We start from the raw sequence: 18,354 nt of genomic DNA, 5'->3' as shown, positions 1-18,354 counted from the left end.
CCCCAAAACAGTAACATATCAACGTGTGTTTCTTAGTTTTGACAAATGTACCAAGGTAGCAGATGATTGTAATAATGAGGGAACTTGGGTGAGGGAATACGAAAACTCTTTTGTGCTGTCTCAGAAACTTTTCTGTAAATCTAGTTATTCCAAAACACAGTTGTTGTTTTTTTTAAATCTCAGTATGTGGTTCGTTCCTGTGGTTTTTATTTCTTTATCAAAATAAAAACAAAACGGAGATTAAGTTCTCAGATTTCCCTCTGTGAGGGCCTCTCCTAATAGCTCTTCCAGCTTATTGCTAAAAAAACTCTGCAAATACTAACTCCCTAAAAACAAGTAAATTTATGAGAGTTAAATGAATCTGTGCTTTGTTTCTGGCTACAATCTGTTTTCCTGTTGTAAGTGAACGTTATTTCTTTGCAGAACCCAACGCTTAACCAATACGGAGTATACTAGCATAAAGAAAGTCACATTAGTACCTGGATAAAGATTAAGATGGTTCTGAGAACTGCATATGTGGGCTTTTCCTGTTGTTGTTGCTGTTACTGTTTTTTAAATTTTACTTTTTATTTTTACCTTTTGACCCTCTTCACCCATTTCTCATAGTTCCATCAACCACCTCTGGCAACCACCAATCTGTTCTTTGCATCTATTAGATTGCTTTTTGTTTCTCTCTCTCCCTTTCCCTTCCTTCCTTCCTTCCTTCCTTCCTTCCTTCCTTCCTTCCTTCCTTCCTTCCTTCCTTCCCTCCTTCCTTCCTTTCTTCCTTCCCTCCCTCCCTCCTTCCTTCCTCCCTCCCATCCTCCCTCTTTCTTTCTTTCAGTTCCACATATAAGGAAGATTATACAGTATCTGTGTTTTTCCTGTCTCACTTATTTCATTTAGCATAATGCCCTCAAGGTCCACCCATGTTATCACAAACAGCAAGATTTCATATTTTATGGCTGAATAATATTGTATCTATACCACAATTTCTTTACCCATTCATCCATCGATTGACACTTAAGTTGTTTCCATATCTTAGCCACTGTAAATAAAGTTGCAGTGAACATGGGGGTACATATATCTTTTTGAGTTAGTGTTTTTGTTTTCTTCATTTAAATACACAGAAAGAGATCTGCTCATTTATATGGTAGTTCCATTTTTAAAGTTTTGAGGAATCTCCATACTGTTTTCTACAGTGGCTGCACCAGTTTGCATTCCCAACAACAGTGCACAAGGGCTCCTTTTCCTCCACATCCTTGCCAACACTTGTTATTTCTTGTCCTTTTGATAGCAGTCATACTAACAAATATGAGGCAGTATCTGACCGTGGTTTTGATTTGCATTTCCCTGATGATTACTGATGTTGAGCATCTTTTTACATGAGTGTTGGCCACTTGTATGTCTTCTTTGGAAAAATATCTATTCAAACTTCTGCCCATTTTTAATCAGACATTTATTTATTTATTTATTTATTTATTTATTTATTTATTTATTTGCTATTGAGTTGTAGAGGTTGTTTATATATTTTGGCTATTAACCCCCATCAGATACATAATTTACAAATACTTTCTCCCACTTTGTAGACTGACTTTTCATTTTGTTAACAGTTTCCCTTGATATATTTTATTTTTCCCAATAAAAAGACTTTACTATCCAAGTAATCATTTTGATTAGCTTGTCCTACTGATAGCTTAGATTTCTGAGAAAGTACTTTTTTTAAAAAAATCAAACATGGTAATGGAAACCTTTTAATACAATGTTCTGCAACCATATTATTACAGGTTTGTAAAAATTAAGAATACAGACTGGACCTTTGTTATATAAGCTATCGTTTCTATCTTTTGCTATTGTTATTTCATTTTTCTCATTATGGTTTACTTTTTCCATACTGAGCATCTTTTCATAAATACAATTTTATGAAGATAATTCCTCATTACCTAAACAGTACTTGCAGAAAGTAAGGAGATAAAATTCAAGCTTTCCTTTACAAAGAGAGAAAGACCAACAAGAAAAAGTTAAATAAATTACCTAAAGTTATAGAACAACTCAGAAAAAGAACTGGATAAAATCTTTCCCTAGTTTCCAGAAAGAGGTAATTGAATCCCCATAGAAGATGTATTCTATTTAAAAATATCCATTATGTTGAATTTATTGCACTATTTTTCTTTCTTATTGTTCCTAATGTGCTGGATGGTGTTAATAGATTTAGTTAAGAAGCAGACAGCAAGCCCTATGTAGCTTCAGTTTAAACAACTTCTAAAGATACAGTCAGATCCTTTAGGATTGAAATTACAAAACTTTCTAAATGTTCTTCTAAACAAAATGTGCATCTTTTTAGCAACCTGAAAGCTATGATTTAAAAAATTAAATTTCCTAGAAACTACATGATTATGAGAAGTTACATTCAAGATGGAAATATGTTAACCAATAAAGTTTCTCAGTGCCAAAGTAATACATTTATTTTTCATAAAGTTCTGAGAGTAAGAAAAGGGATTTTTTTAAAGGAGCTATTCCTATTTTATTTGTGGATTAGCTTTTTGGGGTCTGATTATTTAGATGATATGCTATTTGTTTTCATGCTAATGTGCATTTATTTGCCCCTTAGTATTTGATAATAAGCACATGATCTTTACCAAAACAAAAGACCTAAATCATAGTAACGACACACCAACCAGAAATTCCTTATCCAATACTAATATTAAAGAGGTTATAACTATAATCCCAAAAAATGCAAAACAGATAACAAATGGCTAAAACATGTCAAATCTCATGTCCCTGGTTTAGAGATTATGAGTCTCCCTCAAAGAATTCTGTACCAGGCCTTCGTGCAAAATATATTTACCCAACTATAAAAAAGTCAGTAGTCTGTTTTCCATCCAATTTTTGTTGAATTTATTGGGTACAATAAAGTTTAAAAACACTACCTGTCTTTTAGTTAGGGAAATGCAATTATATTGACTGAAGAGGAAAAAGAAAGGAGAAGGAAAACTCCATGTAAAATGCTGCTGATTTTGCTTGGCATTCTATTTAGATAGGGGAGGTATAAAAAGAGGATAAGATGTGAGATGGGAAACTGATATTCACTCAGTCTCAACTCCATGTGCCTTTCACAATGTGAATTTACCAAGGTAACTAACTCTAGGGTTTAAAGATATGTTGTTATATCTTATGACCTCCAATTAGAAGCCAACTGCTCTATCTAGTTCTTATAGTTCTTATAGTTCTCTATCAGATCAATAGCCATGATCTGATCTGGCACTGTTCCTGAGGGTCTTATCAATACACATGCCAGTGCTAATATGATCAAAAGCTGGAAGTCTTTCTAAAAAATTATGGAATCATGGGGCATCTGGGTGGCTCAGTTGGTTAAACGTTCAACTGCACAGGATGTAGTTTATCCAAACCTGCATAGAATGTCTAAGAGAATTCTAAAAAATATATATACTAATAAGAGAATTTTAAAAGTGAATAAATATAAGATAAATATACAAAAACCAATAGTTTTACTTTGTATTAGCAAGACCACTTAGAAACTGAAATGAAATACCCAGCTTGAAACATTGGCAGAAACTAAAATATAATTAGGAATAAGTATAATGAAATATAAGATAAATATACAAAAACCAATAGTTTTACTTTGTATTAGCAAGACCACTTAGAAACTGAAATGAAATACCCAGCTTGAAACATTGGCAGAAACTAAAATATAATTAGGAATAAGTATAATGAAAGAGGTAAAATGAGACTTGAATAAATGATAAAATCTGCCATAATCCTGGACCAGAATTACAATAGTTAAGTTACCAGACTTACAATAGTTAAGTCTATTAAGTATTCTTAAGTCAACATATTTAATGTTTAGTGTACAGAAGGGTTTGCACAGTACCATCATTCACCCCTATTTTTACCATATTCACTACAGAAAAAAGATTATTCAAAAGGAGGAAGACTGTACTGAGTTTGTTCACCACTCTACTCACAGTGACTAATATGCCTAATACCAAAAACAAACAAACAAAAAACTCCTAACGAATTTGTTGAATAAAACCCATCTCATTCACCACACCTTAAAAATAAAGAGCTGAGGTCTAGAAAGGTTAAGACACTTCACAGAGACAAAAGGATGCATCAAAGTGTATTTGAAAGAAAAATGGAAGGTTCTTTATATTTGGATGTTGTATTTCAAAAGTAAACTTTTCCTCATGTCATGGAAACAATTATTATACTATAAGACAGGAGAGACAAGCTCCAGGATTGGCTTAGTTACTAATTTTACGACCTGAGTAAGGTCACTTCATTTTTCTGGATTCAAGTTCTCCATCAGTAAAATTAGGGTGCTGTATAGCTGGATGTTAAAATTATATTCTTAATTCCTTACCATTAATGAGATAACAGATTTGTGGTTCATAAAAGGAATCCTTACCTTTTAGTGATAATACTAAAATATCAGGGTATAGAATAATATATGTGGGATTTGCCTCAAAATAATCTGGGGCAAAGAGGAAAGTGAATAGGAGTATAGATGAAACAAGATTGGCCACAAATGGATAATTGTATAAACTGGATATGTGCATTTTACTATTCTATATTTGTATATATTTTGATATTTTCTCTAATAAAAATTTTTTGTTAATAAAAGTGCCGACCAAAAATTATTTCTAAACCAAAAGAGTAAAGTAAGAAGTAAAGATTTCATCAACTAGAAATGCCAAATCCAGTTATTTAGTAAAATTTAGTCTTCGAGATTCATTTGCCTTTGGTGGCAGGGTCATATTGTCTTCAGCCTTTTAGCTTTATTCCCTGCTAAGTTATATCAGCAGCACCACTATTTATGAAATTACTAATAATGGGTTTCTAAGAGACATCATCTATCATTTTTAATGTTTCATCCCTTTCTTTTAAGTGGGCTGTTTAATGAGAAGGGGCTGTTGAGTCATACAAATACATCACTAGCCAAAGGGATAATAATTGAAAATATCAAACTTATTCATTGCTCATTCTCTCTGTAAAGAGAAGGAGAGAGGAGGAGGAGGAGGAGGAGAAGATGACAACCAAACTCCCATTCTATGCATATTAATCCGCTTTCTGACACCAAAGAATATGGAGGGTATATGGTCAAATTCTTACAAGAGCTGCTGGGAGGCTCGGTAGCAACATGGCTCAGAACCAGTCAGATGTTTAGCTCATCTTCTTTTCAGTCTCTGGTTTGAATACATAGAGGAGTTCCAGTACACAAAGTTCTTAGGACTAAGCAGTTGTTCACAAACACATCATATGCATCATAGCAAGGAGGGAAATATTTCCTTCCTCCAGAGCCAAAAAAGACTCAGACAGCAATAAAAAGACAAAATATATTTAAGATCCCTGAGAATTGGTATTTCCAAAAAGAAAAATCTATTTCACATTCTCATATCTCTTTGCCTACTCACAAGATTGACACTGGGGGCTGGGACCTAGGCTGAGTTAGCTGATTTGCCAGTGAATTTGCTATTGCTCCTTTCTGATCTTAATTTTTCTTAACTTCTATTTAGGATTTCTGTTTGCAATGATTCCAATGTTTCTACAGTTATGTTTCAACTTTTCCATTTAAGAAATATTAAAACTAAAACTATAAAAATCCTAGTAGAAAACCTGGACTCTTCCAAAGGACTCCTCAGTTGGTACATTATAAAAAACAAAATGGTAAATAAAATGGATAAAATACTTCATACGTGAGATTTATGTTATTTATATGTGATTAGGTAGTGGAGACTTTAGAGATTGAGTGAGAACTTAAAATATGATAATATACAGAAAACAGAACATGCAAATGCTCAATGCAGCACCTTTCAAAACCCCGGCTTGAATTAATATCATATATACAACATGCATCCTTCCTGTTGCAATAGGTTTTATCCCACACAATGAAACAATAATTTCTTTAATCAAGTTTACATAAATGCTGTAAGTATATTTATTTACTTTGCAGTTTTTGTTTTTGTTTTGTTTTTGTTTGTTATTTATTTACTTTGTAGTTTTATTTCCATCATGAAAGGCATTAGTTAATGCACTTCCCAAATGAACCTTGTGGTAGAATACATAATACATAGATCAAAGGAAACTATGATCAAATCCCCACTTTGTAACTGGGTTACAGATGTAAACTCGAATAGTTAACTCCTGATCTGTCTCTTTATCTATAATAACATATATTTAATTGTCAATATTCTATAAGGATTAAATTACAATAAATATACAAACAAATGGTACCTGGCCAATGGCATGTACTTAATAGCTATTAGTTCCTTCCTTCTAAAAATGTTAGATTTATAATTTAGCTGTGGCTTTTAAACTTTAATCATAGCTTTTAACCACCAACAATATCCTCCAAGTAAGAGGAAAATTCCTTATAAAACTAATGTATCAAATAGGTTAGTCTATAAATATATTTTTAGTCTGAAAAATACTGGATGTAAACAACAAAACTAGGGATTAATTTTCAACATGTTTTCCAGATAGTCACAGATAAAAAGTATTTTTAAATAACTAAATATAGTACCCACGTAAAGAGCAATAATAAACAGCTTATGTTTCTAATAAATTTCACTAATATTAACTTGTCTTTTTAAAAATGTATGCTCATTTATTAAATTGCTGTACCAGAAGGAATCGTTCTTTGCTCTTGGAAATTCTGCAAACATTAAATGGGTCTTTAAATTGGCATGGGAAGTAAAGGTCCATCCGCTGGGTCAGAGTAGTTTTGTTTTGTTTTTTGTTTTGAACACTCCTCTCTCCCCCTTCCACTTCCTCTTCTCCTCCCCTGCCAACGAGGGGTCAGTGCAGTTTTTATTCCCCAGTTAGAATAAACAGAGCTTGGCTAGGTTCTCCCATGGTCCTCTCTTCTGTCTAGGGCAGCTGGGAAACAGAGTAAGCTGGAGGACCACCTTAATGTACACGATGGAAGAAATCCCTGCATGTATGAAGGCTTAGCTGAATATATGAGCTCAGAGGAAGGAAACTGTGGTAGTAACCAGATATTAAACTGGGACTTCTTTTATCTTGTTTTGATGGATATACAAGTGTGACAGTTAGGAGATACCAGCATGTAAGATAGATCTCAGAAGCAGAATTTACAGAGAAAATGGTCAATAACAAATTCCAAGATTCTTGGGATGCCTGGCAAGATCATGGGGTACAGCAGGCCATAGCAGAGAACTGTGTGTGAAGGACTTTGAAGAAAAGCATGGTGTGGTCCCACTCCCTCTGCCCCAGCAACCAAGGACAGGGTCAGGTGTATACCTGCCCCTCATTCAACTGACTACATAGCTTGTATGACAACTTCAGAGCACCTTGCCTCCAGGAGAAGAGTCAGGACACAACTAGGGAATGGCACACCTAACTTCTACTAGAGAAAGTTGAAGTGACTGTTTGGGGGAAGTAACTACATAACTACCACCAAAAGTGGACAAGAAATGAGTGAGAGCTTCCCAGGTGTGCGTCATAAGAAGGCCAGACTAAAGATGCTTTAACACTTTCTCAACAGGATGCTACGTGAGGGAGGATGTGTGAAATGGACCACAGGAAAACCAGGAGCTGCAAGGGAAGCATCCAGCCACTGTTCTTCAGGATGGATGCTGACCCAGAAAGGGGTCTCCAAAGACCACCCCCCCCCCCACACACACACACAGAAAAAGGAATCAGCTTTGTCTGCAAGGACCAGAGAGCAGGGAACCAGCTCATAGCATTACTAGCCACTTAAGACCTTTCCCACCCTATTTCCTCTTTTTCCCATTCTCCTGAATTTCTACCTAGGTAGGTGCCAAACAGTGAATTGGGGGAGGAGACGAGTGAAGAAAGAAGCCGAAGAACACCACACAACCTTTCCCAAAGGCAGGTAGCCAGTCCTGTCTATAGTTGGAGAGCCAGAGAAAGAGGAGATGTACTGGTTTTAAATGTATCCTAAAGCAATGGTCACTATTTTTAACTGGACTGTAATTCTCGAATACAGAATTGGTGAATTAAACTGATCCAGTGACAGTTATTATATTATTGGAGAATGAGCTGAAATATCATTTCAGAAGGAAAGCTTCCCTAACTAAATAAAGTTAAAGACACCACAGGAGATAAAAATAGCTCTGTTTTTATTTCATCCCACATGTAGAGCTTGTTCAACATATTGGATACAGAAAACACACACACAACACACACACACACACACACACACACTTCTCACAGCTGGTCTGTTAAGACACATTCACAAACACTGAGAACAGCCACCATCAATGTGATCTTTAAAATTAGCAAAGATAGCAGCATTGGAGCAATATTAGATAAGAGGTAATAACTGCTAAAAGCCAAAAGGAAGGCCTCCAGAACAAAAGAGAGGAGGAGTAAGGGCTCCTTCAGAGGAGTAAGGTTCTGCTGGCTCTTTAAACAGTCACAGATGGCAGTTTTTAAAGAAATGAAAAATGAAACAATAGAAAAAAATACCAGCTTTGGTAAGAGAATGAAAACAGTATGAGTGTGAATTAGGAAAGTTTTTCTGGACCATAATTCATTAAGCATCAAAACCCTAAAAAGTTGGCCAAGGTATTCTACTTCTGGGGATTTATACTAAGAAAATCATCCAAGAAATATATAGAGACATAAGTTCAAAAATATTATTAATGGTATTAAACAATACAGGAAAAAGTAGCTTTCAGATATTAGCAAAAAGGCAGTACAGGACTGTCATCTCTGACAGAAGGAAAGCCAATGAGGTGGGCCAATAATTGCCCCAGCCGACTGCCTGGAGAGAGGAACCCAGTGCAGGGAGAGAGACTCAGGTGGGATCCTGTAGTCCTGCTGGGTTCAGAGAGACCAAGTCAACTAGAATTTGACTATGTATCTCAAAATATCAGAACAGAGGTTGCTACACAGAGAAAGAGCTCACAGATTTGCAGAAAGGATTCATCTCAAGCCTTTGGTAGAGTACTGATGTGTGTATATAGGAGAAGAAATTAGTCAAGGCCTGGAAAAGAACCACTAGGAAATATTAAGCAAAAAATGTCCAGTACTCATGCAGGTTTGGGAACAATTCACATTCCTACTAGCCAGAGGGGAAAGGCCTCATAATACATGGTAGAGCCCTCAAAAGGAAATAACTTTAGTAGTGGGGCTAATTACACTGAAACTAGAGGCTTCTCTCAACTAAATTTAACAAAGTTGAAAAGCAAATATTGAAAGAATCAACTGGAGTGACATCCTTAAGATTTGCACTGTAAGAAACATCAAAGGATGTCCTTTAAGGGGGAGGAAAACAACATCAGATGGCAATTTGGATCAATGTAATGGAAAAGTGCAGGAAAGAGCAATATGTGGGGAAATATGCAAAATATAGAACTTTTATATATAAATTATATTATATAATAAAAATATAAAAAACACACTTTTTTTCTTATTTTCAATCTCTTTAAAAGAGAATTGGCTATTTGGAATAAAAATAATAAAATATCATGAGGTTTAAAACACACGCAGAATAAAATATATGACCAACAGCAGCAAATAGGATAAGGGCAGAGAAGAAAAGTTTACAGTTGTATGGTTCTTACATTATATGTAAAGTGATAATAAGATAATACTTAAAGTAGACTGTGATAAATAAAAGATGTGTATTGTAAATCCTTGAGGACCCACTGGGGGAAAAAAAGAAATCAATAGTGAAGATAAAATGGAATCATAAAAAATACTTAGCTGATCTAAAAGAATGGAGAAATAAAAACTCAGATGGACAAATGAGGAGAAAAAAAAATTGTGCTGACAGATTTAAGCCCAACCAGGTTGATAATCACATAAATGTAAATGGCCTAAATCTCGAATTAAAGGTCACAGATTATAAAACTGGATAAAAGAACAAAACCTAACTATATTAACTACAAAACTCACTTGAAGACATTAATAGGTTTCAGGTAGAAAAATGGAAAAAAATATACCATGCAGAGTGAATATATTAATGTCAGACAGTAGACTTCAGAATAAGAAATATTACCAGAGATAAAGTACAATATAACAATAGAAGTTAATTTGTTAAAAGAGCATAACAATTTTAACTGTGTATTAATACAACTAATAATGGAGCTCTAAAATCTACAAGCAAAAGGTGACACAACTGAGTTGGAAATTAACAAATGCACAATTATAGCTCAATATTACATGACTCCTCTCTCAGTAAACTGACAGGACATACAAAACATGAATGCTATCTACCAACTTGACCTTACTGACTTATAGGACACTCTCCCCAATAAGAGCAGAATACACATTCTTTTCTAATACAGCTGGAACAGTCCCTAAATCTATCACTAAGATAGACTATATTTTAGGCCATAAATAAATCTCAAATTCAAAAGGATGGAAACAATATAAAGTATGTCTTCTGACCTCAAGATAATTAAACTAGAGATCAACACAAAGTTTTGTGTTAATGGATCATGACATACCTGAAATTAAATGACATACTTCCAAATAACCATTAAGTCACAGAAAAAAAAAAAAATCACACGAGAGATTAGTAAATATTTTGAAGAGAAAATGAAAATGAAAACACTATATATAAAAATTTGTGGATCTCACTAATAGTGTTTAGAAATTTATAGCATCACATGCTTATATTAGAAAAGAAAGGTTTCAAACCAATGATCTACGGCAGGAGTTGGCAAACTCTTCCATAAAGTATGAAATGGTAAATGTTTTAGACTGACAGGCATACAGTCTCTGTTGCAACTACTCAACTCTGCTGTTGCAGCACGAAAGCATCTACAGGTAATACATAAATCAACAGATGTGGCTGTGTTCCTGTAAAACTTTATTTCAAAAAGAGGAAGTGGGCCAGATTTGGCACATGGGCCATATGTGCTGACCCCCACTAGAACATCAGCTACCTGAACACAGAGAACTTCATCTGTTCTGTTAACTGCCGCATCTTTAAGAGGCAAGAACAGTCATGCCCCTTAATACATGCCTAATAAATATTTGTTGAATGAACTAATTTAATCCCCATCACAAGCATATGAGTTAAACATTATCATTTTATAAAAGAGTATACCAAGATAAAATGATCTGCCATACCACCAGTAAGTGACAGAACCAGTATTTAATTAAGCATAGATCTGTCTAATTCCAAAGTTCTGTATACCTTTCACCTCATTACACTGATATGGCAAAAGCATTACTGAATAATTATATAAAAGCATAATGCCACACATACATATTTTCTCCACCATTTTCCTTACCCATAGTTTGTAGTTTCCTGAGCCTTAGGGACAAATAAGACAAATATGCGTTAAATCCATATCTATATCTGTAAGTTTATATCCTTATTCTTACTTTAATCTTTATATTTTTATATCTGTATCTATGGATTTAATATTTGGACTATATTTGATGCACTTAAACCACCAGATTGAATCTTTTTTTTAACTTTTAAACTTTTTCCCAGCTGTAATGAGATATAATTGACATAACATTGTTTAAATCTCGAACACAAAATGCCTTAGTTGTACAAGTCAGAAGACTGGAGAGTTAGCTTATTTAAAAAAGACACAACTAGAATTATGAAACCAATTTTATGCACTCAGATATGTAGCATACATGAGTACACCAATTTGTATTTCTTCTTTTAAAATGCATAAAGAAAGTTAAAAATGTGAGGGAAAAACAAACATAAAACATCCTGTTCTCCTTTGCCCTAAGAATCCCTCATTAAAAAAAAAAAAGAAAAAAATCCCTCATTTCACTTCTCCCCACACAGAAGCAACCTCGGCTGTCATTTCGCTCACACACAGCAACGCTGTCCGGCAAGCCCCTGTTGCAGGCTTTCAACAACCAGCTCCCATCGCTGCTCGTACACACCTGCTTCCCTTCACAAGTCAATAATCTATGGCAGCTGTTTTCTAAAAATAGGCACTAGGAAAGCCAGAGAGGTTCTGAATGCAGATTCAACGGGCTGCACATCTGTCCACATTTTCGTAGCTTGCCTGGGGTTTTACCATCATCACGATAATCAGGGAACTCGAAGGAGCCAACTACTATTCTGTCGCATTTTCTCTCTTCAGATGCTCAGGGCAGAATTTTTCAAAATCTGTGTACAGGAGATCAACACTGCATACTAAACAGCTATTAAAGGATAAGACAAATAGCATCCATACAATTTGCCTGCCTTAAAAGCTTAATGTTTATTGTAATCTGACATCGTGATGATGGATGGGGATGCCATGATGCAGAGAATCTCAACGCTTTACAACCATTGAAAGATTATTCAACTCACTAAAAAGATAAAAGCAAATGAAAAATGATATAATAAAGCTGAACTTTTCAGCTTCTTAACTGCCAGATCTTGCAATAAAAATATATCTACATTTTAATAATCAACATAAATCTTTGAGACAAATAGAAATAGATTGCTCCCTGAAACTATAAGGATAGACTGTACCTTATCCATAACCAGTAAGAGCCAGAAATATGTCCTCAAAGGGCTTAATTTTGGGCACCTGAACATGAACTGAGGATAAGCAGGTAGTACTAGTTACTGTAAAATATAGTCTTGCTTACATCAGTGTAATTTAAGGCAAATATTCCCTCTTCAATGTTAAGCAATAGAGGAATGAAAGAGATAACAGTAATAGCCACTATTTAGTGGAATTCTTTTAGTGGCCACTTTAATTTTCTTCTCAATTAATCCTAACAAAAATATGTACTCCAAATTGTATTTGTTAGAGGGAGAACTAAAATTCAAATCAAATTTATTACAAACTAAAGTTCATGGTCTTGACTCTTAAACTCTTCTGCATTCAAAAGAAGCAAAAACATACACTATGCATCACATATAAAGAATCCAACAAGTGATTATGAGTTATTAAAGGAAAAAAAGAAAAGCTCGTCAGAAATGACATTACCATTTCTATTACCAAATGAGTGGAACCAGACACAAGAACATTTTTTATGCTTAGTTTCTGTTCCTCCAGAACTCCAGAGTTCTCCATCACTGCCCCACTAGGTCCAGTCATTTGGAAATGCATGAGCTCCAATTGTATTAAGACTATTTATAAAGTTAACAAACACTGATATTTTTTAATCACTCACAGGAATCTTCACAGGATATATAAAAACGTGATACGTGTTGAAAAATCTTTCCTACAAATGACAACTACATAAGGTATACTCTGTGCGAGCTTCCAGCCTCACTGGGTGCCAAACCATAATATAAACAAGACATACACTGACTTTTTAAAGATGCCTACGTTCCTGAAAGACAATAACGTGTTGAACATATTTCTGCTCCATACTCGGGACCACTGTGCAAATTGATTTCAAACTTGTTAAATTTTGTTTCAAACTTGTTATCTCTAGACTTAGAGATAACAGACATATTTAACACTCTATTGTTTCTGTTCATAGTAACTAATTCTATTCCCTTCTCTGCCAGGTACCTCCAAGTTTTCCTTCTTGTCAAATAATAACAACCCATTTATTTAGCTTGTACTATGTTGTCAAGCTCTATGATATGTACTATGTATATACTATATCATTTATTCCTTTATATAATCCTATAGAGTAGGTAGTATTATATCCTTCTCATTTTACAGATGAAGAAAAAGTAGGCAACTGCCTCAGTTACACTGTTAGCAAATGACAAAAATTGGATTTCAACGCAGGTCTATCTCACTCCGAGGCCCTTGCTCTCATCCATGGAGCTAGGAGAGCCCAATGAGACACCAGAAATTAGCTAATCTCAATTCTTCATTTTATAGATAGGGATGCTTTAACCCAAAGAGTTTAATTGACATGTTCAAGGTCACACCTTAATTACTGGGTAGAGTCAGGGCTAGAACCCAGAGCTTACTTTTTTATGCTCCTTCTAACTATCCCATGTGGCCTTTTTCTAAAAATTTGAGAACAGAAATGTATTTTGATTTTCTACACAAGTAAGTATTCCCATAAACTGTCAATCTGATTCACTGTACAATATTCAGGAGATCCTCCCTGATTTCTCTGAAGCCTCCAAAAGCTGCCAACTCTTATAACCATGGCTGATTTAGAATGATGAACATTTTTAAGCTAAAATAACAATATACTCCCTAATATCAGTAGTTCAATGATGTTTCTCCCTTACATTTTATTTTTTAATTACTTTTAATTATTTTTTATCACTTTAAGTAAACGCTATTCCCCAACGTGGGGCTCAAACTCACAACCCCAATATCAAGAGTCACATGCTCAGGGGCGCCTGGGTGGCTCAGTTGGTTAAGCGTCTGACTCCAGCTCAGGTCGTGATTTCACAGTCCGTGAGTTCGAGCCCCACATCAGGCTCTGTGCTGACAGCTCAGAGCCTGGAGCCTGTTTCAGATTCTGTGTCTCCCTGTCTCTGACCCTCCCCCGTTCATGGTTTGTCTCTCTCTGTCTCAAAAATAAATAAAGGTTAAAAAAAAAATTAAAAATAAAAAGAGTCACATGCTCTACCGAACGAGCCAGCTCGGTGCCTCTCTGCCTTATAGTCTAACTGTGATTTACGATCATTCTTTAATATGCTGGTTCGCAAACCTGGCTACAGATGGTAATCATCAAAGTTGCTTTTAAAATGCCCAGTGCCTAGGCTACATCCCCCATTAATTAAATTGAAACCTCTGGGAGTGGGATCCAGGCATCAATAGTTTTTAAAATACTCAGGTGATTTTAATATGCAACCAAGTTTGAGAACCAGGGTCTTAATTATTCAAACCTTAAAATAATATTTCACAGTATATTAGATCAAAAGAGCTAAAGACAATCTCTAACACTGTCATCAACTATATTAATCCACCTCCTCAAAGATTACTAGAGGAAAATATCTAAGTGATTTCAGAAAAACTCTCAAATCATAGAACACCAGCATCAGTTACTTAAACAAATTCCTTGTAGCTGATGATATAGAAAAACACACAGAAATCCTGAAGTACACATCCAGAAAGAGTAACCTGAGCAACCAGCCAAAATGAGTTCATAATCATGGACATGCACTCATTATTGTTCCCACAAACACATCACAAAGCAACAACCTGGTTTGTAACAAACCACACTCATAAATTAAGTCAACTGATTATAGTCCTTTTTCCAAAGCTAATTCTATGCTTTCTTCCCTGATTTAGGTGATTAGTAAATAAAACTTTGCATTTCAAATACATGTTTAAACATCACAAGTTTTTAATTCCATAAGAGAAGACAATGTGACTGATTACCTATGAGGTCACATGACCAATTGGGAGGGTTTGTTTTTTTTTTAATCACTATGAATGAGAAAATACAGAATTAACATAAAATTAATAAATTTATTTTTGCTCTTTCTAGTTATAAAAACTTAGCTATAATATTTGTATTTCTTATTTTTATCAGAATTAGCCCATTTATTTTTATTTTTTTAATTTTTTTATTAAAAAAAAATTTTTTTTTTTACGTTTATTTATTTTTGAGACAGAGAGAGACAGAGCATGAACGGGGGAGGGTCAGAGACAGAGAGAGACAGAATCTGAAACAGGCTCCAGGCTCTGAGCAGTCAGCACAGAGGCTGAAGCAGGGCTCGAACTCACGGACCGCGAGATCGTGACCTGAGCCGAAGTCGGACGCTTAACCGACTGAGCCACCCAGGCGCCCCAGTCCATTTATTTTCAATCTTCCCCAATTCTCTGTTCCTCATGGAAAATTGTGTTTTAGCCCTGATCCTGCCTTTTTAGTCCTCTAGCAAACAGGCAAAGCCAAATAGTTCTCAGTAGCTGTTTTACCAAAATTTGACCAAAATATTAAATGTTATGAAAATGTTTCATTTTTGTAATAATTATATTGTGCTCTCACAGCAATTCAACAAGACTTTTCTTAGTATTTCAAAAATAACTCTCTGACCCAAGCGTAAGTCAGAAGAAAAATGTGTACTTACAGGTATCATCCAGTTAGCCAGGTCACCATATTTGGAAACCTGCATTGCTCCTAGCATTGTTAGATTCACATGGCCCCTGAGAGAGAAAAAAGGAAATATAAAGCAAACTTTGTAAGCTTTATGTCCCATTTGCTTGAAACTGCCAGCAATTAAAATAATTCTATAGCCACCAAAATAAATTTGCTTTCTCCTACCCAACACCTGATTTCAAAATCAACCAGCTCAAGCTGATATACAGAAATAACCATTAAGAGTTCTTTTTAAAAAAATTATAGTCTATATTGTCTCCAAAAACAAATAAAAAACAGGTGTACACAGTGAGTCTGTTTCCTTCAGTAAGGGAGAATGTGGCTTGATTTGAAGGCAAACGCTAGCTAGAAAATGAAAACAATTTTGTAGAAAATGTTAGGATTCTTACAAAGAACTTTAAAAATATTTACTTTGGTATACTCAGCACACAGATATAAATTCCATTGGGGGGGGGGGTTCTTTTAATAACTGTGAGCTGAATGTTCCAATTCCCAACATTCAATGTGAATAATTTCACATCTTGGTGCAACTGAACGAGCCCATGAACATTTGCTGGCTGGGAGACGTGGCTATGTTTCGGAGTCTTGCTAACACGCTCAGAGGATGACTCAGTTCATTCCACGCCATGTGAAACACGAGGGGCTCCATTGTTACATACCCTCTAATCATTGCAAATGATTCATCACTGGAGAAGTAAGAGGCTCCTGGAAGAACAGTAACTGTTTCCTTGCCTAAACACACATACACAAGAAAGGAAACAAAGGAAAGAAAAGGCTATTAGATTTCTAAGAGTGGAAATCATGTAGAGAGAGGTCTATACTTTCTCCATTTCCTAAAGAACTAAGACCTCTTTAACCAAACAGCAGTGGCAGTGGGGTTGTGGGAGATCCACTGGGAACTGTCACCCTGTGAAGAGGAGTATTTTGTCACAAGTATTGTTCAGATTTGCCCTTGCATGGTGATAATAGAAAGACCAACTTTGAATTTTCTTATTGTTTTTGTAATTCTCTACAAAGCACCCCCTATCACCTCTAACCATTTCTGCCTCTCCCCAACCCCCACTCCCTCCACAAGCCCCTGCTAAATGCTGATGACCGTGAGGGAAAAAGGAGCCCCTGGGATGCATCTAGCAACACTCTAAGTCACTGGAGCAAAGAGATTGTGTGCAAAGATATGCAACTTGGAAGGAAATGACACAAGAGATGCTCCTCAGATATTTCTTAAAAAAAAAAAAAAACAATAAATAACCTAGAAAGTAAGGTTCCCCCCACCTAATTCCTTAACATCATCAGGCCTGAATCTCTTCTTTTAATCTCTCTCTGTCTCATATTTCAACTCTCTTGTTCCTCTAAGTTTCTGTTAAAATCATAGGACTTTGATGAGATCAGGGAATAACATCCTAATACTGGCTCATGTATTTTAAATAACTGTTTTTTTTTAAGGGTAACTTCTAAGAGGTCCTCTTGGAAAGATCTCAATCAAAATGTACACCTCATAATTAAAGAGCTGAAAAGGATCTTCAAGTTCATCCTGTCCTCACACAACCAACAGTATCACCTGACTTGTATTTCAGCTGCTTTCTTTTTGTGCTCTATTTCCTGTGAGTAAGGTGCCCAGGAGAAGAATCTGGCCTCAACCAGAAAAGGACTCACATGCCATTTTGCCAAATAGAAGTCAACTGTATGAGAACACCTCATGCATTATCCCAGTGTAATAAAGTAGTCAAATAGAAGGGGAAGAAAAGTTATGATACCAGGGTTGGAAAAGAGAAAAGCTCCCAGACACAACAGGACTAGGGTGGTCAGATCATGCCCAGCTGTGCAACACAGCTGTACCCTCAGCTTCTCAAGCCTTGCCTGAAAGTTAAGTTCTCCATCAATATCCCTCTCTATTTGAGCTTGAGTAGAGAGAAACAGTCTATTTATATCGTGCTGAAATATTTATTCCCAAAAGGAATCTGATTCTAAACAAGGGAAACATTTTCACATCTTTCAAAATACTGTAAGATGAAAATCTTTGGAGAATACTTTCTGGTGTGGTCAGGAGGGGCTTTTTGGTTTAGGATTTGGAGGATTAAATGAAATAAGGTATGCAAAGTCCTTACTCTGATACCTGGCACAGAGAAAGGACTCCATAAACACAAGCTTCATTATTGTCACTACTATTATATTCCTCACTCCGAACCTACTTGTAAAAGAGATAATGCCATCGCCCCTCTAGGGATAAATGCTACTCAGCAACTGGCTTACGTGGCAGAGTTATACCGCCAGCCTGGGAACTCTAAGCTTCAGGATAGGCATGATACAACTAAACTTCATCCTAACACAACTTCCATATCCAGTATATTTGGTTCCTGACCAGTCCTATGAGGTGCAAGGGGCAAGAATGTATAGGACAAAAAAGCAGAGAAACATAAA

The 18,354-nt window shown here is 35.5% G+C and overlaps 1 protein-coding gene across 1 annotated transcript in view; it reads right to left on the bottom strand.

Moving 5' to 3' along the window:
* OXCT1 (3-oxoacid CoA-transferase 1) overlaps positions 1-18,354 on the bottom strand; it is a 137,236-nt gene that overhangs the window by 42,459 nt on the left and 76,423 nt on the right. Inside the window, exons 12-13 of the mRNA XM_043599213.1 lie at positions 16,596-16,668; positions 15,908-15,983 (exon numbers count right to left, since the gene is read on the bottom strand). Coding sequence (XP_043455148.1) covers positions 15,908-15,983; positions 16,596-16,668 — 149 coding nt within the window. The remainder of the gene's footprint in view (positions 1-15,907; positions 15,984-16,595; positions 16,669-18,354) is intronic.

This window comes from Prionailurus bengalensis, chromosome A1, assembly GCF_016509475.1.
Source record: "Prionailurus bengalensis isolate Pbe53 chromosome A1, Fcat_Pben_1.1_paternal_pri, whole genome shotgun sequence".
Taxonomy (NCBI): Eukaryota; Metazoa; Chordata; class Mammalia; order Carnivora; family Felidae; genus Prionailurus; species Prionailurus bengalensis.
Note: the sequence above shows the minus strand (reverse complement) of the source record. Positions and strands in the feature narration are given on the sequence as shown.